The 24,676-nt window shown below is 45.3% G+C and overlaps 1 protein-coding gene across 2 annotated transcripts in view; it reads left to right on the forward strand.

Moving 5' to 3' along the window:
• The window catches only part of MYLK (myosin light chain kinase), a 268,669-nt gene that overhangs the window by 79,525 nt on the left and 164,468 nt on the right, over positions 1-24,676 (forward strand). For both annotated transcript variants that reach the window (XM_049710437.1, XM_049710436.1), the window contains exon 3: positions 12,017-12,184. In XM_049710437.1, the coding sequence (XP_049566394.1) occupies positions 12,020-12,184 (165 nt within the window). In that variant the 5' untranslated portion in view covers positions 12,017-12,019. The remainder of the gene's footprint in view (positions 1-12,016; positions 12,185-24,676) is intronic.

Below are 24,676 nucleotides of genomic sequence, written 5' to 3' on the forward strand. Positions count from 1 at the left end.
TGGCAACAGTCCTAGAGACACAGGTGAACTAGGGCAGGAAGGTCCAGAGAGGCCCTTCAGGTCAGAGAGAGAACCAGAGATGGGAAGTGGCTTTCTCAAGGTCACACAGTGGCTCGGGTGCAGCCACAGTGGGCACTGGAGCCTCTGACTCTCCTGAGCTACTTAACCGTCAGGTGCTGCCTGCCCATTTCCCTGAGCTGGCCCCCTTGTTGGCCAAGGCTGCTTCTGTGCTCTGAGCTTCTGACAGAAATCTTACAACAGCAGTGACAGCAACAACATTAACCATAGCAGCCACCATGGATTGAGCTCTTATTCTGTGCCAGACACGCAGGCCGCTTGACCCCATGTCCCCTGCGTTGGCAGAGACTGGGCCGGGCTGTTTTTAATACACATTGCTGACCCTCATAGCAACCCTGCAGGTAGGAGAGTATTAATAGCAGCTCCATTTTACAGATGAGTAAACTAAGACTTTCAGAGGTGGTCACTTTTTCAGGCCACAGTTTCACAGTGGAGGATGCACATCTGACTGCACAGCAGTCTGTTCCCTGCTGAGGGGCCTCCTGTCGATGGAAGCCACAAGCACCGTTCCTGCTCCCCGAGTGGATTTCCTGGGCTCCCACGGACCGAGGTGGGGCTGCTCCTGCCTGAGTCCTCACTGTGCTCATCTCACGGGCACATCGGCGTGGCTTAGCAGGATGGAGGGGGAGGCAAGGTATTTGAGAAGGGGATGGTTGAATAAACACGCCTGTGACCCCAGACTTACTTCTGCAGGGATGATACTGCTAATGAGCTGAGTGAACTTTAGGATGTGGCTAAGACTGTGATAGGAATGTGCATGCTGCTAATTTAATTATAATCAGGGTTTCTGGCTCTGATTTCTTTTTGCATGTGACTTTTACTGCAGAAAGCTTCTCTCATCTGGTCTCATTAAATCTCAAATTAAGCAAGAATCCCTACAGTAAGAGAGCAGCTCCAGGAGAGCAGGCCTCACTCGTTCACACTGTGTGTTCATTTGGCTGTGTTTTTTTGGGTTTGATCCCCTTTTAAGAAAATTTAAAAATAACTTTCTGCCAAAGATGTGGGCACTCAGGGTAGAGCTGCTGAGTGGACGCCCTCCTCCTGCCCGTGGTCTGCTCCTCTGATGATGTGGCCGGGCTGAAGCGGGTAGGTCACCTGCCTGTAGAAGCCCAGCCTTCCTTTCTTTAGAAAATGTATGTATGTATGTATGTATGTATGTATGTATGTATGTATTTATGGCTGCGTTGGGTCTTTGTTGCTGCGCACGGGCTTTCTCTAGTTGCGGTGAGCAGGGGCTACTCTTCGTTGCGGCGCACAGGCTTCTCATGGCAGTGGCTTCTCTTGTTGCAGAGCACGGGCTCTAGGTGCACGGGGTTCAGTAGTTGTGACACGCAGGCTGCTCGACCCCATGTCCCCTGCAATGACAGGCGAATTCGTAACCATTGCACCAGCAGGGAAGTCCGCCCAACCTTCCTCTAATGTGTCTTTCAAGAGGAAAGGCCCAGGACGCCATGGGGAATGAAGGGGTGCCTGTGGGCTCAGGGAAGAACTCAGCTGGGGGCGGGGGGTAGGAAGGAGTGGGCTGGCTTTACCTGATATCCCTTAGGAACCTGGAAACCTGGGCCCAAGTCTCTCAAGGATGCCAGCAGGGAACCCAGAGAGTGTACCCAGGGCCGGGTATGATTGCGCTCACTTCACACCCAGGCAGCCTGAGAAGCAAAGAGGGGAAAGGATTCACAAGTTACGTGCCAGCTTTAGAGCCAGGACTGGTACCCATGTGTCTGGAACCAAATGCCTACAGGCCCCAGAGAGGTAGACTGTTTATTGTTGTGACCTGTTTGTCCACTCCTTTCCCTACATCCTCTCTCTAATGTTCACGTTTGCTCCACAACAAAATTAAGTGATACCATAGTTTGGAAGTGATTTTTTATGCTTTTTTAGCCCAACTTTCAATTTATTCATATATTCCACAAGTATTTGTCGAGAACTTACTGTGTGCTCATCCGTATTCTAGGCATTAGGGATACAGTAGTGAGCGAACCACCCAGGACCCGTGACCTAGTGGAGTGGCTTATGTTCCAGTGGGGGAGACAGATGTTAATCAAATAACCACATGACTGCATGGCGGCCAACTATGATGTATGTGATAGACACACCTTCCATGATTTTGTCCAAATTACTGTCCTTAGTTCTGTCCAATTCAAAATGACTTTCCAGTCTCTGGTGGCTCCCCAGAGACCTCTGTCCAGGAGACCTAGATCTGGAGTCACCTCTGTTACTCAGGGTGAGTAGCATTGTTTCTTTGGATTCATTTCTTCCTTTATTATCCATAAAATATTCAAATATCTACCATGTGCAAGGTCTTCCAGAGTCTGTGGTGCGTATCCAGTCTTGACCAAGAACTCAGTTGCCTTAAAGGTGTACTCTTCATCAGTATCTGTCTTCACATCTCTCCGGTCCACATATGTTCAACCATTCCCCTTGGAAAAACAGATGGAATCAAATTAGGTATTGATTCACCCTCTCTCCCACCTGCCGCTCAAAGAGTCACACCACTACTCCTATAAAACCACTATTCCCCTTCCACTTGTATGCTTTACAGAGGACAGAAGAACAGATGGTGATGGGGAGAGCAGGAGATAGGGTAGAGCAATGGTTCTCAAAGTGGGCCCTGGGGACCCTGGGACTCTTTCATGGGCCCAGGAGGTCTAAATAATTTTTGTAATAAGATGTCATTTGCTTTTTATAATAAGATGTCATTGCTTTTTTCACTCTCCTTTTCTCTCCGACGGAGTTTTCCAGCAGGTACGAACACCGTGATGCCACAACCAACTGGATGCAGAAGCACATATGAAAATCTAGCTGTTGTCTATTAAGCCAGACATTAAATAAATTTGCAGAAACAAACAACTCTTCTTACTAAACTTTGTTTTTGGTTTTGTTTCAGAAAATGTATTTTTCTTTTAAAAGTGTTACTTATGTTAACCTAATGGGCTTATTATTGATGTTTTAAATGAACTACTATTTCTTAGTTTTAATACAGTAAAAATTTAATTTAATACAGTAAAATATTGATAGCAGCAATTCACACACAAAAGCTCTTTGGGATCTTCAATAATTTTAGGAGTATGAAGGGACCCTGAGACCAAAATGTTTGAGAACTGCTGAACTAGTGGCTAAGGGGTCAGCTAGGTGTTAGGAGAAGGCCAGTTACTCAAGAATCAGACATGAGCCAGTAGAAAAGCTTAAATCCACATCATTTCTGATTTGGACATCTGCAGTCTGTCCCAAGGTGTGAGTTGCATAGGATGAGAGATTCCTTTGGAACTATGGAAATACCTTCTGTCCCCTGGAGGAGAAGGACTGGACTGGGCATCACCTTGCTACCATGTTTTAGAAGTATGCGCCAGGGACCACTCCTGAAGCTCTCCAGGGGTCAGGACCCACGCTGCTAGGTCCTGTTCTCAACACCGTGAACACAGTCTGTGGAGCATGGTTCAAATCTCAGCCCAGATTCCTTAAGACAGGAGCACAGGAGTCCCCCATCCATCTGCTCTCTGAGCTTGCTCCCACTCCGGGGATCATAAACAGGGCTTCTTCAGCTCAAGGAGGAGGGAGCTGGGTCTCAGGAGGCAAGGGTCCCACGAGCCCTGGGTGGTAATCCCAGGCCACATGTGCCTAGGGATGGGTAGTGTTCCAGGCCAGATGTGGAGTTGGGGGTGTGCCCAGCCCCTCCAAGGACTCAGCTCTCAGCTTGACAGTGTCTTCCCTTTGCTCCACACTCAGATTGGAACCTGCAGCTCTGAACAAGTAAAAACCTGTGAGCTTCCATCCCTGGTTTCCCTGGGACTCCACTCAGAGCCTCTGCAGCTGGCAGCCAGGGGTTTCAAAGGTCACCCCAGCCGGGAGGATTGGAACCACACATCCCTCTGACCGGGTGAAGTTGGCTGCTCCGTGCAAGGCAAGTTGCAACATCTGTGAGCAGTCAGACAAACGCCCCTTAACTTTTCAGTCTGGCACTGGGCTCTGCTACATCTCTGGCTCTCCTTCACTGTCTTCCTTCTTGGACAGACCTTGAACAGGCGTCTCTGCAGTACAGTGGTAAAGCGTGGCCGTCCACGCGTCCCCACTCATGGGAGAGCTGCCTGGGGAAGAGGTCACGGTAAGGCGTGTCCGTTCTCTGGTGTGTGACCCTGCCGCACTGCCTGCTCCGGTGGGTCACAGCAAGTCAGCAGGCACAGCCCACAGCCAAGGAGCAGCTCGTTCCAGGATTAGGAGAGATTAGGGAATTTGTCAGGATTTGAATGCTCTGAAGAGAGAGGATTAAGGTGGGGAGAGGAAGCTGTCATTGCCTGGGGCACTTGCACCTCGGTGGTTTGCTGTGTTTGCTGTGTGCCTGTGGCTCCGGGGGTTCATGGCTGTCGGCCAGGCTTCCAGTGCAGAGCCCACTGGGAGCCCTTCCCTGTAGGGAAGGTATGGTATCTCCAGGATGCCTTGCTGCCGGATCAGGTGCTTAAGGACTACGATCATTTAAAATGTATGCACTTTGGGTAGGGAAGGGGGCAGCTGGTTGCTCTAAACTTGTTCTGCTGTGTAACTTGATTCTTGATTTTAAACTTTTCTCTGAGTCTTTTTGCCTCAGTCTTTTTGCCCTCTCTCTTGGCCATAGTTGAAAGTGTTCCTTTCTGGGTTCAGGAGACAATTGAAAGTGCTTTTGATCGAATTAAAGTCAAATTAATTTAGTGCTGCTTTGAAGGATTAATAAATTCTGCTACTTGTGAAAACCTTATTTGGAGGTGAGCTTTGGCCCAAGCACTGTGTGTATATGGGGCGTGTGGCTTCCAGCCCTCAGACCACTGCTCTTCTGATCCCCTCCTCCGTCTTTTTTTCTCTTCTTACTTCTGTCTCTTCTTCTTTTTTTCTTTTTACATCTTTATTGGAGTATAATTGCTTTACAGTGGTGTGTTAGTTTCTGCTTCATAACAAAGTGAATCAGTTATACATATACATATGTCCCCATATCTCTTCCCTCTTGCATCTCCCTCCCTCTCACCCTCCCTATCCCACCCCTCTAGGTGGTCACAAAGCACCAAGCTGATCTCCCTGTGTTATGTGGCTGCTTCCCACTAGCTATCTACCTTACGTTTGGTAGTGTATATATGTCCATGCCTCTCTCTCGCTTTGTCACAGCTCACCCTTCCCCCTCCCCATGTCCTCAAGTCCATTCTCTAGTAGGTCTGTGTCTTTATTCCCGTCTTACCCCTAGGTTCTTCATGACATTTTTTTTCTTAAATTCCATATATATGTGTTAGCATACGGTATTTGTCTTTCTCTTTCTGACTTACTTCACTCTGTATGACAGACTCTAGGTCCATCCACCTCACTACAAATAACTCAATTTCGTTTCTTTTTATGGCTGAGTAATATTCCATTGTATATATGTGCCACATCTTCTTTATCCATTCATCCGATGATGGACACTTAGGTTGCTTCCATCTCCTGGCTATTGTAAATAGAGCTGCAATGAACATTTTGGTACATGACTCTTTTTGAATTATGGTTTTCTCAGGGTATATGCCCAGTAGTGGGATTGCTGGGTCATATGGTAGTTCTATTTGTAGTTTTTTAAGGAACCTCCATACTGTTCTCCATGGTGGCTGTACTAATTCACATTCCCATCAGCAGTGCAAGAGTGTTCCCTTTTCTCCACACCCTATCCAGCGTTTATTGTTTCTAGATTTTTTGATAATGGCCATTCTGACCGGTGTGAGATGCTATCTCATTGTAGTTTTGATGTGCATTTCTCTAATGATTAATGATGTTGAGCATTCTTTCATGTGTTTGTTGGCAGTCTGTATATCTTCTTTGGAGAAATGTCAATTTAGGTCTTCTGCCCATTTTTGTATTGGGTTGTTTGTTTTATTGTTATTGAGCTGCATGAGCTGCTTGTAAATTTTGGAGATTAATCCTTTGTCAGTTGCTTCATTTGCAAATATTTTCTCTCATTCTGAGGGTTGTCTTTTGGTCTTGTTTATGATTTCCTTTGCTGTGCAAAAGCTTTGAAGTTTCATTAGGTCCCATTTGTTTATTTTTGCTTTTATTTCCATTTCTCTAGGAGGTGGGTCAAAAAGGATCTTGCTGTGATTTATGTCATAGAGTGTTCTGCCTATGTTTTCCTCTAAGAGTTTGATAGTTTCTGGCCTTACATTTAGGTCTTTAATCCATTTTGAGCTTATTTTTGTGTATGGTGTTAGGGAGTGTTCTAATCTCATACTTTTACATGTAACAGTCCAGTTTTCCCAGCACCACTTATTCAAGAGGCTGTCCTTTCTCCACTGTACATTCTTGCCTCCTTTATCAAAGATAACGTGACCATATGTGTGTGGGTTTATCTCTGGGCTTTCTATCCTGTTCCATTGAGCTATATTTCTGTTTTTGTGCCAGTACCATACTGTCTTGATTACTGTAGCTTTGTAGTATAGTCTGAAGTCAGGGAGCCCGATTTCTCCAGCTCTGTTTTTCGTTCTCAAGATTGCTTTGGCTATTCGGGGTCTTTTGTGTTTCCATACAAATTGTGAAATTTTTTGTTCTAGTTCTGTGAAAAATGCCATTGGTAGTTTGATAGGGATTGCATTGAATCTGTAGATTGCTTTGGGTAGTAGAGTCATTTTCACAATGTTGATTCTTCCAATCCAAGAACATGGTATATCTCTCCATCTGTTTGTATCATCTTTAATTTCTTTCATCAGTGTCTTATAATTTTCTGCATACAGGTCTTTTGTCTCCTTAGGTGGTTTATTCCTAGATATTTCATTCTTTTTGTTGCAGTGGTAAAGCAGGATACAAAATTAATGCACAGAAATCTCTGGCATTCCTATACACTAATGATGAAAAATCTGAAAGTGAAATTAAGAAAACACTCCCATTTACCTTCTGTCTCTTATTGATCTGCATTTAACTGGTGCTGAACAAAACCCCCTGGGTAGGTGTATTTGACTCCAGCCACTGAGTACTGCTCTGCCGATAGAGAAATTATTGCAGAAGCCACCCAGGCCCTCTGGTGCTCTCGACTGGAATGTGGTCAACAGGCTGGATGAGGGGTTAGAAGGGAACAAGGATGGTTTGGTTTGATTTATAATTATTATAATAATTATTATTGGTAGAGCATCCCAGATATGCCAGTAACCGTTAATTGGCAGTGTGGACGGAATATGTTTATGCGGCTGATGGCAGTGGGCCGGGTGATGGGCCGAGCAGAGCTGTTTGGTGTGCCTGGCCAGCCTGGGATTGGGCTCTGGTTCTGCCTGTGTGGTGGTTAATAACTGCCCTACCCACCCTCCCCCACCCCTCACAGGGCACTTGCTGTATTGACTTGCCTGTTCTGTTTCTGACCTGAAGCCAGACCTTCCCTCCTGCCCAGGGATGGAAGACTTCTGTCTTCTGTGTGTATGGGGTCGAGCATGTTCCTTTTGATGATAGCATCCAGGGCCTTCGGGAGACCTCAGAAGGTCAAGATCAAGAGGATTTATAGAGAGGATTCTGAGCCCGATGTCACCACTCTTAGTTTCCAGCTCCCCGAAAGCGGAGTGGAAGAGTCTTGTGTCTTTGAAAGCCAGAAGTGAGAGCAGAAGCAGGTGTTACATTCCCCCGCCCCCCTTCCTTTATGCAACTCCCAAGCCTCTGCCTATTGCATCTCCCATTACTGGGGAAGGCAGGAAATGCCTAGTCTGGGTCCGGGGGCCCTCCAGGAAGCCCACAGGATATGGCTACGATCAGAATTCAGTTTGGTTTCCACTTCTTAGCTATGTGACCTTGGACAAATGTAGTTGGTTTTCTGAGCCCTGGTGTCCTCGTTTGTGAAAGGAACATAATCAGAACTGCCTTGCAGGACCAGGAGATTGAGTGAGATTAGGGCTGAGCATGATGTCGGGTGCATGCACCCTGCCCGTTCCATGCTAGGACACACAGGACAGTGCTGCGGAGGCTGTCAAGGGGCCCCAGGCCCTCCTACCCACCTTCTCATGGTGTGCCATATGCTTCCCACGGCTGTTATACAATAATCCCACTCAGATACCCTTGCCCTGAGGATAATCAGGCTGGCCTGGGCTTGCCATCCTTGGTGAAAAGGGTGTGTCCTGCAGGGTTGGGGAACTTGCTTTCCCTTTGGGAGCTGGATGATAACCATGTTGACAGCTACCAATTATTGAGTGCCTTTTATGCTGTACTAAGTGTTTTATATATACTGTCATTCAAATCCTCCCCTCAACTTTGTGAGATTGATATTATCATTCTCATTTTATAGAAAAGGAAACTGAGGCCAGGAGAGTTGAAGTACCTTGCCCAGCTAATAGCTGGAAAGTAGCAGTGCCCTGGGCTTGCAGCTGGCGACGACCCTTGTGATACCCGCCCTCACTCCACCCCACCCCTGGTGCTGGCAGCGCAGAGTGTATTTGTCACCTCACTTCAGTGGCAGTGGAGGAGGGCAGAGGGAACTGTGTCCCCTCTGGGGTATGGTCCTGGGAGGCTCTGCAGGATATAAGAACCCCCTGTTATCACACTCACCACACACACACATGTAATTGTTCACTGCTGTATCCCTAGCCCCTAGCTTGCAACATGGTGGATGTTCAATAAATTTATTTATTTTATTATTATTTTTTTTTGTGGTATGTGGGCCTCTCACTGTTGTGGCCTCTCCTGTTGCGGAGCACAGGCTCCGGACATGCAGGCTCAGTGGCCATGGCTCACGGGCCCAGCCGCTCCACGGCATGTGGGATCTTCCCGGACTGGGGCATGAACCCGTGTCCCCTGCATCGGCAGGCGGACTCTCAACCACTGCGCCACCAGGGAAGCCCCAATAAATATATTTTAATTGAGTGAATGAATATATCCTGATTCTTGCCATTAAAATTATATCCTGATTACCTTGAAATGGTTCTGCGAACACATACACAATGATATAAATATGGCAAAATGTTAACTGTTGAATCTAGGTGATAGGTATCTGAGGTGCTCATTTTATCATTCTTTCTACTTTTCTGTTTGAAATTTTCCATAATGAAACTTATTTTTAGTTTAAAATTTCTATATCATTAAATTCCTATTATTATTTTCCTTGTAAATATACACTCATATAACTGCCTGATATTCTACTGTATTTAACCAATTCTCACCGTTGGATATTTAACTGGTTTTTTTTTTTTTCCTATTTCTATGTAACTGGATTATTTTTCTGTTTATTTTCCTATAAGTAATGTGATTAGCATTCTCATATATAAATTTGGGGCTGTATCTCTGATTCTTTCCCAATAATACATTTCTAAATGTAGGATTACTGGGGAAAGAGATGGACATTTTTTTCAGAATCCTTTTGACAAATTGCTTTCTAGAAATATTGCTTTAGTTTATACTCCTCAGAAGGATATGAGTACCCAGCGTCTCACCGGTATTGTATGTTATCTTTCTTTTTAAATGTCATTTGGTTAGTTTTCTTAAATAATAACTTGTCCTTGACTTGCACTCTTGGATTCTGACTGAGGCTAGGCACCTTCCATTTGTGTTGTGGTCATTTGTCTATCTTCTGTGAACCGTCCAAGTGATAGCTCTACCCATTATCTGTCAGGCTGTTTTCTTATATATAAAATATCCTAGTCCTTCATTCTTGTTGCAAACATTTTATCCCAGATCATCAAATGCCTTTTAATGTTGTCATTGGTATGCTGTGTCATACGGAAGATCTCAGTGTTATGTGTGTGTGGTAGCAGCTGTCAGCTTTCTCGCTTATGACCCCAACCTCAGACCCCCTTCCCACCAGCCAACTCTGACTGCTAATAGGAAGCAAGAGGGTCCAGTGGGGGACTTCCCTGGTGGCGTAGTGATTAAGAATCTGCCTGCCAATGCAGGGGACACGGGTTCGAGCCCTGGTCCGGGAAGATCCCACATGCCGAGGAGCAACTAAGCCCGTGCACCACAAGTACTGAGCCCACGTGCCACAACTACTGAAGCCCATGTACCTAGAGCCTGTGCTCTGCAACAAGAGCTGCAGTGAGAAGCCCGCGCACTGCAACAAAGAGTAGCCCCTGCTCGCTGCAACTAGAGAAAGCCCGCATGCAGCAACAAAGACCCAGTGCAGTCAAAAATAAATTAATTAATTAATTAAAAAAAAAAAAAAAGAGGGTCCAGTGGTTAAGAATAGGAGCTTTGGTGCCAGACACCTGGGATCAAATGCCAGTTCTGCCCCCTACTAAATACTCTGACCCTGGGCAAATGACTTAATCTCAGTGAGCCTCGGTTTCTAATCCATAAAATGGGGATGATGAGATCATCTGTCTCACAGTGTTGATGTAAGGAGCAATTGAGCTATTATTTGTAAAGTGTTTAGAATAGTTCCCAGTATATAGTAAGTGCTGCATAAATTTGGTTTTTATTGTTACTTACTACAGTGAACCTGTGAGTCTTACCATTTGGAAAGGATTTTGTTTGCAAAGCTAATACCTCATCAGTGAAAGAGAAAGCTGGCTTTGTCAAGCAGGGGATGTGCCCTGTTACAGACAAACCTAGGTCTTTGTTACTTTAACTTGTAACCTCCATTTTCGTTTTGTTAGATGTTATTAAATTTAAACAAACTAATTACATGCCCAGATTATCACTGTTCATTTCTGTCAGCTCACCCCACTTGGCATGGGACATAGGCTTGTGACTGACGATCCCAAGAAAATGAACAGAAGAATAAAAACTGTAAATACTCTTCCTCTTCAGTTTAGCAGACGTTTGTTGCAGGGCTGTGATAGGCCAGGTACCGTGGATTCCATGCTGAGTAAGATGTGGTCCCCAACCTGGAACCATCCCAGCCTGGTGAGGCTCCTACCTGGACTTGAAATCTGGAGCAGGGATACTTGGGACATATTCCAGGGGGTGGCAACGGGTGTCCAGTGACCTTGGCTAGGCTCTGACAACCTGGCTTCTCTCGACTGCTGCCTGTTTTCCCAGCCTGGTTCTCCAGCCTTTCCTGTGGACTTTGATAGCTTCCCTACTCCCCGTCTTTCCAACAGATCCCTTCTCCATTTATGAGAGCCAGAGTCCATTTCTGTAATTTGCAACCAGGAACTGATTCATACCTGTTACTAATTCCACTTCTAGAATTAATCCTAAGGAAATCCCTTCGTTCCAATCAACCTGCCAGCCCCCATAGACATCTTGTCTAGTCCCAACGGGGCCCTGGACCAGGAGTCAGGAGCCTGAGGTGTACTTGCCAGTCATGCCATCATTTTGCTTTGTCTCTCTGAGTGAGTGACTTACCTTCTCTGGGCCTCAGTTATAAATGGAGGAGTGAGCCTGGATAACCTTAAAATGCTCCCTTCTCTGACGTTCTATGGCTTTTGAGGCTTTTTCACACTCCGGTCCCCAGAAGTGGCTAGAGTCCTCCCTAGCCTTGCTTCCTTCCCTGCTTTCAACCCCGCACTCTCACCTCCCCTCCCCTCCCCTCCCCCGGGATCCTTGCCGTATGAACCCTAAACTCTTTTCTTTCTTGGACTGTGGATCTCATTTTTCTTTAGCCCAAGAGCCCTCACAGTTCAGGCAAAAGCAGCTTTTACTTTCACCTTGAGTGCCTAACGCAGGTACAGATTCTGAAGGTTGAGTGACTTAAGTATGACTTCAGATATCCCTTGTAAAAACGCCGAGGAACATCTGATTTCTCCGTTCCTGCTCTAGCTGCCCCCTTCCTGGAAGTTCTCCACGGGGTTTTGGGGAGACCAGGACATGGCCCTGGGAGCTGGCGTCTGGGGCAGACGGGGCTTCACCCCTGCAGCTGTGCGTGTAGGGGACCCAGGGACTCTCATTCCCAGAGAGGAGCTCCAGGCGGCCCCTGACCTAGTGGGGTTCCCTGTAAAGCCCACGACGCTGCGGCCCCAACCAGCCCCCTGGGCACGTCGGCCGCCTGCAGGGAGGACGGGCTGTACTTTGTCTCGTCTGACCTGATCTATCTTCCTGTTTGCAGGCCATGGGGGATGTGAAGCTGGCTGCCTCGACACACGTTTCCAAAACCTCCCTCACTGTGGATCCCTCGAGAGTCGGCTCCATGCCCCTGACCGAGGCCCCTGCTTTCATTTTGCCCCCTCGGAACCTCTGCATCAAGGAAGGGGCCACCGCCAAGTTTGAAGGGAGGGTAAGGAGTGAGGCTGGGCGGGTGGCTTGCAGGGGATGTGGGGCAGGGTGGTTGCTTCTGCTCCAGCCTTCTCCTCGGCAGGCTGACCTGCCAGAAAGCCTGCTTTCCTTTTGGACTCACAAGTAAAGTCGATATACGCCCACTGGCCCTATTTCTTTTGTTTATGGTTGACTTTGGGCCGTGCTGGAGAACTTGGGGGTGGGGAGGGACGCCGATGTTTTGCTGTTAATGCAGGTCGTGTTCTGGGTTCGTGCACCTGATTCTAGGAGAAGAAGAGGGGGGCTGGTGGCAGGAAGTCTCAGATCTGACAATGGAGAACTAACTCTCACTTTTCTCTCACTTCCTACCTGGAAGGAGTGTTTGGTTAACTGACCCTCTCGTGTATCCACATGGTACATCCAGAGCAATGGGTTGGGAGCTAGGACCCCTTATCTCAGTTCTGTCACCTTTTGCTAATGGGTACTGGTCTCTTGCCCTTACTGGGCCTCCATTTCTTCCTCTGCAAGCAGGCAATGATAATTCCTCGTCCACCTTGTACTAGAAAGGAGAAAAGGAAGATGGGAAGAATAGCTGTAAGAATATGGAGGTTATGCCCCATTGGAGAGACTTTTAGTAAGCTGCTGGCTCAGGCCGCCAGGAAGTCAGATCATCAGCTTGTTGCAGAGATGCACGTGGAAGTCAGGGGTTTGCAAGTAATATTTGTCCTGGATTAAACACGGACGATCTCCCCCAGGAAATGCTTTAGCAGCTAGAAGGCTTTGATCCGAGCAGAAGACAGCTGAGGTGATGAGGTGATGAGGTTGTGCTATGAGTCTACAAGTTAAGAGCAGGGACCTGAAAGCATGTGGAATGAAGGAGTCAAGAGCATCACTCTTCCTGGACGACACTGGGCCTTGCCTCTGTTTAAGTGGCACGTTTGGCTGGAGTGTATTCAGGGGCTCTGTGCTCTGCACAGGCCTGTGTAGTTAACTGTTTGCTGGTGGATCTGACGTTCCTTGTCATATGTTTTACTTGAAGAAGGGGAATGTTGGTGATGCTGCTGAGGGGTCTGTTTCTTCTCTCTGGGCCCTACCAGGATGAGGGCTTTTTTCTGTTGCCCTGATTGTGGTCCCTCCATCCCCACATCCCCTCAGCTGGCAGGAAAGAAGCAACAGGAAGAGTCCCTGGGGATTTAGAAATGGGAGTGAAGTACTGATGCACACGACAACATGGATGAACACTGAAAACACGCTAAATGAAAGAAGCCAGACACAGCAGGCCACCTATTGAATGACTGCACGTATCTGAAATGTCCAGAACAGGCAAAAGTATAGCGACTAACAGTAGATGAGTGTGGTTGAGGGCTAGTGGGGAGGAGTGGGGAGTGACCGCTGAGCGATGCAGTGTTTCTTTTGGGGATGATGACTGTTCTGAAATTAGGTAGGGGTGGTGGTTGCACAACTTTGCGAATATGTTATAAAACGCTGGACTTACACTTAAAAAATTCAAAGTGAACTTGTGAAAAACGGCTTAGCAAAACTGATCCACACCCACCCTCCTGCCCTATTGCTTGTCAGAGACGAACTCCTCCCTCAAATTCAGAGAGTAAGAGATGACTTAGCTTCTGCAGATGAAGAGGCCTTGCTTCCTTTGCTGACTTTGGAGGTCATGAAGGAGCGGAGCCTTTGGGCTGTTTGCCCTGGAACATTTGTAGAATGAGCACTGGCCCAGGAGTCCACACACTGGAGATCTCTGTTGCTCAGTTATCCTCTAGTTGGCAGGTCAGACCTTCTCTGGACCTCAGTTTCCTTATCTGAGAAGAAATAACTAGTTGTTTCTATATTTTCTGGCCTGCAGGGATGTGAAAAGAAAGCGAGTTGAAGAAGAAAATGGTCAAAGCAGTTCATAAAGTCAAGAAGTGTAGTAATAACAGTATTTTTTTTAATGAGGTGACGTTCATATACATAAATTTAACTGTCTTAATTCAATGGCATTTCATGCATTCACAATGCTGATTGCAGTATTCTTAAAGTAGAGCATTCTCTATGTGAACATTTTATTTTACTTATATTGAGGAAATAGTTGACTTTGTATATTACATGTGGGCTGTAGGTCAAAGGGAATGTGTTCCTTAGAGGTCAGCCTTTGGAGCTCTGTTACCACTCACCAGCTTCCTGGAATTAACCCAGAACAGCACCTTGAGAGCATGCTGGTGTATAGTGGACACAGAAGGAAGACAATTCCAGAGAGATGTTAGGTGGAATGTCTGGCTCCATCTCAGAACTTGCAGAGAGAAACACAGAGGGAGGGGCTGTCTTAGAAAGCGCTCTGTAAGCTAGCGTGCTGTGAGTGTGTATTATCACTGAAGCAAAGGAACACCTTGCATCGGGGAAGGGCCATGTCCAGTGACTCCAGAATGAGGAATTTTTGTTTGGATACAGAGATGCAGATGAGCAGCGGGTGTTCCTGACCTGGCCCCCTCAGAGAAGGGAAGGGTAGGGTGGTGGTGACCTGCGTGACACGAGCTTAGAGCAGGAGTTTCTAGTTTTAAAAGACCAAACGCCAAACGGTCATCCCCTGATCACAGCCAGGGGTTCTCTGCCTCTAGGGCATGTTAACCTGCTCTGCTGTGGCCACTTGACCTGTCCTGCAGCTGACCCCTCTGTCCAGGCCCTGGGACGCATCCTGTTCTAGAGGCTTATTCTGCACCAGCCGGTCCTGGTGTCAGTTTCACAGCGACCTCAGGACCTCAGCTCTCCAGTCACTGGGCTCTTACAGAATCTCTTACAACTGAGCGACTTTTAAAATAAGCCTTCAAGCTACTTCTTAGGCCCAGGCTGGCACCCATCGCAGCCAGCAGAAACCCTTCTCTTCCTTGCAGCAGCCCTCAGGGCCTCTGTCTGCTTTCCTCCCCCCCCACGCCCCTCTAGAAAGTTGCCACTACCAGCTCGAGCCCTAAAGCCTGGGTGTGGAGGGTCCTAGGATGTCCCAGCTGCTTCTGCAGAGGGCACGGGATCCTCCCATAACTGTAGAAACACAATGAACCCCACAGATGTGAGGAAGTTATAAAGGTTTGTTTCCTACTGCCTTCTGAAGCTGGTAATCAGAAATTGGTTCAACCTTGTGTTTTCTGGTTTTATTCCTGAAAGAGGTAAAAACTGTTGCCCACCCCCCCCTTATCCTATTTTTCGGCCAAAGACTTAATGAACCCCTTCCTCCCCGCCTTCCTCTTTCTATCGAAAAGTCTTGGTGACCCTAAGACAGGACCACAGGTGCCCCTTGTGGTTCTTGTCTTTTTCTGAGAAGCTCCAAACTGTGAGATGTTCAGCTCTGTGGGTCTCAGTCCGTCACATCCTTTAGGGTTTTTCCACTTTGTGGCAGATACTTTGGACCAACGTGTAACCCACGACCAACCCTCTTTGCCCTTCCCTTTTCCATTCTAGAGGTCATTGCGAAGTTTTCCTTTGCAGCTAAGAATTGTTCAGTGACACATTTGGCTGAAGTCAGCTAGTGTATTCCTAGGAAAGCATTTGCTTTTCTGATTAAAACAAAACAAGGGCTTCCCTGGTGGCACAGTGGTTGAGAGTCCGCCTGCTGATGCAGGGGACACGGGTTCGTGCCCCGGTCCGGGAAGATCCGACGTGCTGTGGAGTGGCTGGGCCCGTGAGCCATGGCCGCTGGGCCTGCGCGTCCGGAGCCTGTGCTCCGCAGCGGGAGAGGCCACAACAGTGAGAGACCTGCGTACCGCAAAAAAAGAAAGAAACCAAAAGTCACTGGTTCTCTCATATTCCACCCCTGCCCTGCTTCCTGCCGTGAATGCAGATTTGATGGCTGGTGCTCAGGCAGCCATGTTAAAACCATGAGGGAACAAGCCAGAATACAAAGGATTGGTTGGGGTGGGCATAGGGGGTGGGGGGCTACAGCTGTGGAGGGAGCATAAAGACCAGCAGCTAAGAGACAGAAGTCCTAAGGCTTAGAGAGTTTTCTAGATAGGATCTTTGGCTGTGGTTATTCACACAGGAGATTTTATAGAAAGTGTTCCTAACTGATAAACAACACCTAATGAGATGCATGTGGAGATATCGTCTCTTTAAATGATGGGAATAACAGGGGAGAAGACATAACACAGAGAAGGACTAAAAAACCCTTTCAGACCTTTACCAAATCTACCAACAGTGAGGGGAGTGCTTGAGTTGAATGTGGTCGTGCAGTTAAAGCATTCTAGAGGAATTTGTGCCTCCCTGGCTGTGGCCATCTGGCTTGAACCAACAGGGTCTAGGGTCTATGAGAGAGAGTCAACCATATGGCGCTAAGTGGTGATTTAATGTCATTACAGAAAACTGCTATTTGATCAGGGTCTACTGATTAGGGCAAAGCTACCTACCCTGCCCCACCTTTTTTTTTTTTTTTTTTTTCCTCTGCCAGCTTAAGGAGATTATAGTTATCAGAACTCATACAACTTTGGATCTATGTCTCATCAGTACCACCTTTAGACCCACGCAACCTGAGCCCACATTCTAGAAACCCCTGTTCCTTCATCTGGCTGCACCCTTGCCCAAGAGCAGGGGATCTCTCTGCTCAAGGGATATACCCGGTGGAGCCACACCATCTGCCATGTTCTGAGCACCCAGGACCCTGGAATTCTCTACCAAGGGGCCCTGAGCCCACTTCTAAGGCCTGGGTGGGCCTACTCCCATGAGAAGACTTACCTAGGCCTGAGTGGGATGGTCAAGGGGCAGCTGTTTGCTTGGGGGGATAAGAAGGTAGATGAAACTCAGATGTAGGGATCTGTTGTCCACCCACGGGTATAGCAGGACCCTGACAGCATAGGATGGACTGTGCCACTGCCTCGTGAGTGTTGCTGGGCCCAGGGTGCTAGGGGCCTCCACGGACAGATAGCGGAGGCCCGCACATGTCAAGGGCTGACTGAAATGCGTCCAGCTGCTCTGTTGCCCCCGAGGGCGGCTAAAGCGCTGACGGGCTGCTTCCCCCAACATGGAGTCAAGTGTGGAAGGAGCGAGATGGTAGGAAAAATACTAAAATTACTGGAGATTTCTTCCCTTCTGCCCTGGAATTCATTCTTATCAGAAAAAGCAAGCATAGTGATAGGCCCTGGCTGTGCTGTGAATGAAACGAGCTGACACTTCAGTGCCTCTTGAAGTACAGCCCAAATGAGGTTTCAGTCCAGACTGAGGGGCTCAGCGTTCACTGAAGGGGGCTTCACAACAGCGGGCTAGCCTGGCCTCATTAAGACATGTTTATGTTTAAGGCGTGGAGGGTGGAGGAACGGAACAGGGAAGGCCTGACCCATGAAAGCGAGAATAACTCAATTTCCACTTTAACCAACATTGGTATCCTTCCCCCACTAACTGCCCAGTTCGCTTCTATCTCAGAAGCGCTCAACCACTTAGAGAAGTTTGAAGGAAGCATCTGGTCTGCTTTCTGCCCTCAGAAGTCTTGTTTTTGGCCATGACTTGCGGGATCTTAGTCCCCACCCCACCCCCCTCAACCAGGAATCGAACCCGGGCCCCGGCAGTGAAAGCGTGAAAGTGCCGAGTCCCAACCACTGGACCATCAGGGAATTCTCTGTCCTCGGAAGTCTTAATGATGTGGTTCTTGAGAAAAACGTGTACCTATAAAACAGTAGGCTATGACAGTATAATTAGATGCTTGAAATTGTTCAATTAAATAGTTTGTACTATAGGAATTTAGAGGAGATTAAATGAGGTTTGCAGTGGCTTGGAAACTGGTTTCTTGCTTCCTGACTTCTGTCCTTCCAGTTGGTCCTTCCAACAGTGCAGGTCTGACTATGTCACCTGCCTGCCTCAGTCCTCGAACCTGGGATGAGGTTCCTCAGCGCTGCCCACAAGGCCCTTCCAATCAGCTCCAAGCTCTCCAGCCCTGACCCCTCTTCCTCCCTTGCTCCCTATGGCTCACTCCAGCCCTGCTCACCCACACAACGGTACTTTGTTCTGGTATCACCTTTGTGGAGAAAGGGTAAACAAGGAAAGCATTTTATCTTCCCTATCGATTAGGAGTGGGGACAGAGTGTGATAGGCCTACTGGCGCCAGGCATATGGTCTTCGTCATTTTGTCCTCATGGTAAAGTAGCTTTATACCCATTTTTAAAAGTTAAAAAAAATTTTAATACAATTTTTAAAGGTTATACTCCATTTACAGTTATTGCAAAATATTGGCTGTAGTCCCCGTGTTGTTCAATACATCCTTAAACCTATCTTACAGCCAGTAGTTTGTACCTCCCACGCCCCACCCCTGCAGTGCCCCTCCCCTCCCTCCCCACTGGTAGCCACTAGTTTGTTCCCTGTGTCTGTGAGTCTGCTTCTTTTTTTATATTCACTAGTTTGTTGTGTTTTTGGATTCCACATATAAGTGACACCTCGCAGTGTTTGTCTCTCTCTGTCTGACTTATTTCACTTAGCATAACGCCCTCATAGCCCCATTTTTTATAGAGGAAGAACCCAGGGGCTCAGAGTAATTACAGACCTTGCCAAGATTATGTCAGAAAGTGAAGGAGGCAGTACTTTAGCGTCCACATCTTGTGTTCCTCGCACCATTGATGTCATCCCTTTTACAGGTCTCATCTGGTTCCTTGAACTCGGTGCCTGTTTCTTATTCGTCTTTGTGTCCCAGGAGTAGCACAATGCCTGCCACATGATGGGTGCTCTGTAAGTGTTTGGTTCCCTTGAGAACCAGGTTGGTAGGGTCTGACTCGAGACCTCTTGCCAGTCAAGCCCATAGGGCTTTGGTCCCCTGCTTCTTAGGGTCTTGTCTCCCCTTCCCCCACCCTATTCCCTGCTCCCTTCTTTACCTGAGGCCATGCCTTTATCAAGAAAGCCCTTCCTTCTCCCACTGCATCTTAGCCAGCGTCAAGGTCCTATTTAAACCCTACCTCCTTCAGGCTACTTTCCTTAAGTATGTCTTCTCTTTAAAGCATTTTAGTAGAGGACAGAGGAGCCATGGTAATAGGATGTGGAAGATTCCCAATAATCACATAAAATCATTCATGAGTAATAACCGCAGGAAAGAGTTGACTACTTTGGCCTTTTAAAAACGTATTATTCATTAATCATCTCTGTGCCTATAATTTTATTATAAAGAAAAAAATGATTTAAATGTTAAACTTTTTTTAAAACAAAAATTCCAGCAAAGTAAAAATGTTGCTTGCCCTTGACCTGTACTTCTGCTCTCCAGAGGTAGCCACCATTAACAATTTGGGTATCCGTCCGGAAATATTCTATGCAAATATAGGCAAATATTCTATGCAAATATAGGCATAAATCTGTATATGTTTTTACATATACAAATGGACCCATGTACATATCCTGATCTGCACCTTGCTCTTTTTGCTTAACATCTTTTGGCCTTTTTTTTTTTTTTTTTTTTTTTTAACAATAGCACATAGATCTACCTCATAGGAAGATCTAAGCTAATCCTGAACTTTCCAACCCTCAAGTGCTCCCTCCTCTGAATTCCTAGAATACTTACTTATCTGACTCAGTTTTTCTTTTATTAATGTGCAGCTTTATCAGGTATTGTTTATTGTCTTTTGTTTCCTCAATGCGAGCGAGTTGTTTGAGGCCTGGAGCTGCGTTGTCCAGTAGGATAGCGATTAGCCACATACGGCTACTTAAATTTAGGTTAAATGAATTAAAATTAAATAAAATTAAAAATTCAGTTCTTCAGCCATGCTAGCCACATTTTCAGCACTCAGTATCCACGTGTGGCTGATAGCTACCGTGTTGGGCAGCACAGATTATGGAACATTTCTATCATCACAGAAAGTGCTATCAGAGAGGGCTGATCAAGGCCACTCTTGCATTTAATTCAGTCCCCACGTACTAGAGATCCACAGCTAGAAGATATATTGACAATGGCTGTTCCATTCACAATAGAAATAAGACATTAAATTCTTGATAATTTCCTTAGGGCATAAAATCATTCAAAGAAAATGTAAACCCTTGTTTTCCATTTTTGTTGAAGAGTAGTAATCTTGGTATCCCAGAAAGCTTGAATGTGCTCCCCAAAATTTCAATAGCTGTCTGTTCCAGGTGGCTCAGAAATTCTCATGACAAGGAGGCTGGTTCCTGAAGTATTTAAAGGAAAAGCAGCAGAATGGGAAATGACAGGGCAAGTCATGCTGAAAGTACAGTTGTCAGAAGTTGGTGGCCACTCTGATTCAAAATGCCAGACTGAATAGATTTATTAACTTCTCCTCCCTCCAAATGTGCCATTGAAATGAACGTAAAGGGTTAAAAAGAATTAATTAAAGAATTAATTCAGAGTTGCACTGAGAACAGGAGAGGGGAATTAGTGGATGAGGGATTTCCATGGGTTTGCATGGACGGATACATCAGCGCTACCCACCATAACATATAAATGAGAGCCACATATTTGAGATGAAAGGATTTGGAGACTTAGCAGTGGGCTGTAGGGCAGAAATTGGGGTGATTAAAGGATGTTTACTTAATATCTCCATGGAGAAAACTGAAGCTCTTGGTGTGGATATTAATCAGTATCTCCAAAGAAAGTCTTTTTTACTTTGCCACCAGGTGAAATGTGTTGACTGTCCAGTTGCTGTCCAACTGCTCCATGCCCAGACACTCTAAGTGAAGCCCACCAGTAGACGTGCCCCACTCAGGGACACAAAGCTTGCAGTCAGGCCCCTCATTCAGGGTGACAGGACTACACACAGTGATGGAAAACCTCCATTTAGGAACTAGTTCTTCAATCATAGATTGTGAATAGTTAACTCATGGCCACCAGATGTTTGAAGAAAATATTTATACAATATAATATTGCTATCAAGAAAATTGTTCTTTTTTATACATTTTTTAAAAGTTTTATTAATTAATTATTTTTGGCTGCATTGTGTCTCCGTTGCTGTGCGCGGGCTTTCTCTAGTTGCAGCGAGAGGGGGCTACTCTTCATTGAGGTGTGCGGGTTTCTCATCGCAGTGGCTTCTCGTTGCGGGCACGGGCTCTAGGCTCACGGGCTTCAGTAGTTGTGGCACGCAGGCTCAGTAGTTGTGGCCCATGGGCTTAGTTGCTCCACAGCATGTGGGATCTTCCTGGACCAGGGATTGAACCCGTGTCCCCTGCATTGGCAGGCAGATTCTTAAACACTGCACCACCAGGGAAGTCCCTGTTCTTTTTTTAAAAGTCAATCTATAGACAAAGCTCTAAAGCGTTAGTTAGAGTTACAGAACAGAAGGTAAACTCTGTAAGCTTTGACAAGCCAAAAGTAAAGGAATGATGAATGGTAAGGTAGAGGAGGGAAAGAGAGGAAGAGAAAACTACAAGGGCACTATTGTCCTCATCTTACATGGTGGGAAGTGAGGAGATACCATCTAAAATAGATGGATCAAATAACAGAGGCTTGAGTATATGACTTAAAACCATAATGAAAGAGGTAAAAAATGGTCAGCTCATCAGCCATATTTGGTACACAGACATTTTATGTTTGGTCAGCAGTGTTCTCAAAACATTTGAGCTAAGATTTACAAATGGAAAACTTACGCATACAATTCATTTCTGAATGGCTTTTCTCAAAAGATAAGATCTGGCCACACTTGGTCAGAGGGTACTACCCCTACATCTAAGCATGTCTTTGCCAGGTTGCCATAGTCCCAACCAACTCTGATTCCCAGTCATCTCCCAACACATGGGCAAGCGTCTCTTGCCAGTTTTTTTTTGTTAGTTTGTTTTTATACAGCAGATTCTTATTAGTTATCCATTTTATACATATTAGTGTATATATGTCAATCCCAATCTCCCAATTCATCACACCACCGCCACCACCCCCCGCCGCTTTCCCCCCTTTGGTGTCCATATGTTTGTTCTCTACATCTGTGTCTCAATTTCTGTCCTGGAAACTGGTTCATCTGAACCATTTTTCTAGGTTCCACATATATGTGTTAATATACGGTATTTGTTTTTCTCTTTCTGACTTCCTTCACTCTGTATGACAGTCTCTAGATCCATCCACATCTGTACAAATGACCCAGTTTCATTCCTTTTTATGGCTGAGTAATATTCCATTGTATATATGTACCACATCTTCTTTATCCATTCATCTGTCAGTGGGCATTTAGGTTGCTTCCGTGACCTGGCTATTGTAAATAGTGCTGCAATGAACATTGGGGTGCATGTGTCTTCTTGAATTATGGTTTTCTCTGGGTATATGCCCAGTAGTGGGATTGCTGGGTCATATGATAAGTCTATTTTTAGTTTCTTAAGGAACCTCCATACCATTTTCCATAGTGGCTGTATCAATTTACGTTCCCACCAAGAGTGCAAGAGGGTTCCCTTTTCTCCACACCCTTTCCAGCATTTGTTGTTTGTAGATTTTCTGATGATGCCCATCTAACTGGTGTTAGGTGATACTTCATTGTAGTTTTGATTTGCATTTCTCTAATAATTAGTGATGTTGAGCAGCTTTTCATGTGCTTCTTGGCCATCTGTATGTCTTCTTTGGAAAATGTCTATTTAGATCTTCTGCCCATTTTTGGATTGGGTTGTTTGTTTTTTTTAATATTGAGCTGCATGAGCTGTTTATATATTTTGCAGATTAATCCTTTGTCCATTGCTTCGTTTGCAAATATTTTCTCTCAGTCTGAGGGTTGTCTTTTCATCTTGTTTGTAGTTTCCTTTGCTTTTTAAAAGCTTTTAAGTTTCACTAGGTCCCATTTGTTTATTTTTGTTTTTATTTCCATTACTCTAGGAGGTGGATCAAAAAAGATCTTGCTGTGATTTATGTCAAAGAGTGTTCTTCCTATGTTTTCCCCTAAGAGTTTTATAGTGTCCGGTCTTACATTTAAGTCTCTAATCCACTTTAAGTTTATTTTTGTGTATGGTGTTAGGGAGTGTTCTAATTTCATTCTTTTACGTGTAGCTGTCCAGTTTTCCCAGCACCACTTATTGAAGGGGCTGTCTTTTCTCCATTGTATATCCTTGCCTCCTTTCTCATAGATTAGTTGACCATAGGTGCATGGGTTTATCTCTGGGCTTTCTATCCTGTTCCATTGATCTATATTTCTGTTTTTGTGCCAGTACCATATTGTCTTGATTACTGTAGCTTTGTAGTATAGTCTGAAGTCAGGGAGTCTGATTCCTCCAGCTCCATTTTTTTCCCTCAAGACTGCTTTGGCTATTTGGGGTCTTTTGTGTCTCCATATAAATTTTAAGATTTTTTGTTCTAGTTCTGTTAAAAAAAAATGCCATTGGTAATTTGATAGGGATTTCATTGAATCTGTAGATTGCTCTAGGTAGTACAGTCATTTTCACAATATTGGTCCTTCCAATCCAAGAACATGGTGTATCTCTTCATCTGTGTCATCTTTGATTTCTTTCATCAGTGTCTTATAGTTTTCTGAGTATAGGTCTTTTACTTCCTTAGGTAGGTTTATTCCTAGTTATTTGATTCTTTTTGTTCCAGTGGTAAATGGGAGTGTTTCCTTAATCTCTCTTTCAGATTTTTCATCATTAGTGTATATGAATGCAAGAGATTTCTGTGCATTAATTTTGTATCCTGCAACTTTACCAAATTCATTGATCAGCTCTAGTAGTTTTCTGGTGGCATCTTTAGGATTCTCTGTGTAGAGTATCATGTCATCTGCAAACAGTGACAGTTTGACTTCTTCTTTTCCAACTTGGTTTCCTTTTATTTCTTTTTCTTCTCTGATTGCCGTGGCTAGGACTTGCAAAACTATGTTGAATAATAGTGGTGAGAGTGGACATCCTTGTCTTGTTCCTGATCTTAGAGGAAATGCTTTCAGTTTTTCACCATTGAGAATGATGTTTGCTGGGGGTTTGTTGTATATGGCCTTTATTGTGTTGAGGTAGGTTCCCTCTATGCCAACTTTCTGGAGAGTATTTTATCATAAATGGGTGTTGCATTTTGTCAAAAGCTTTTTCTGCATCTGTTGAGATGATCATATGGTTTTATTCTTCAACTTGTTAATATGGTTTATCACATTGATTCATTTACATATATTGAAGAATCCTTGCATCCCTGGGATAAATCCCACTTGATCATGGTGTATGATCCTTTTAATGTGTTGTTGGATTCTGTTTGCTAGTATTTTGTTGAGGATTTTTGCATCTATATTCATCAGTGATATTGGTCTGTAATTTTCTTTTTTTGTAGTATCTGTGTCTGGTTTTGGTATCAGGGTGATGGTGACCTCATAGAATGAGTTGGGAGTGTTCCTTCCTCTGCAATTTTTTGGAAGAGTTTGAGAAAGATGGATGTTAGCTCTTCTCTAAATGTTTGATAGAATTCACCTGTGAAGTCATCAGGTCCTGGGCTTTTGTTTGTTGGAAGATTTTTAATCATAGTTTCAATTTCATAACTTGTGATTGGTCTGTTCATATTTTCTATTTCTTCCTGGTTCAGTCTTGGAATGTTATACCTTTCTAAAAATTTGTTCATTTCTTCCAGGTTGTCCATTTTATTGGCATAGAGTTGTTTGTAGTAGTCTCTTAGGATGCTTTG

This window comes from Orcinus orca, chromosome 5 (assembly GCF_937001465.1).
Source record: "Orcinus orca chromosome 5, mOrcOrc1.1, whole genome shotgun sequence".
Taxonomy (NCBI): Eukaryota; Metazoa; Chordata; class Mammalia; order Artiodactyla; family Delphinidae; genus Orcinus; species Orcinus orca.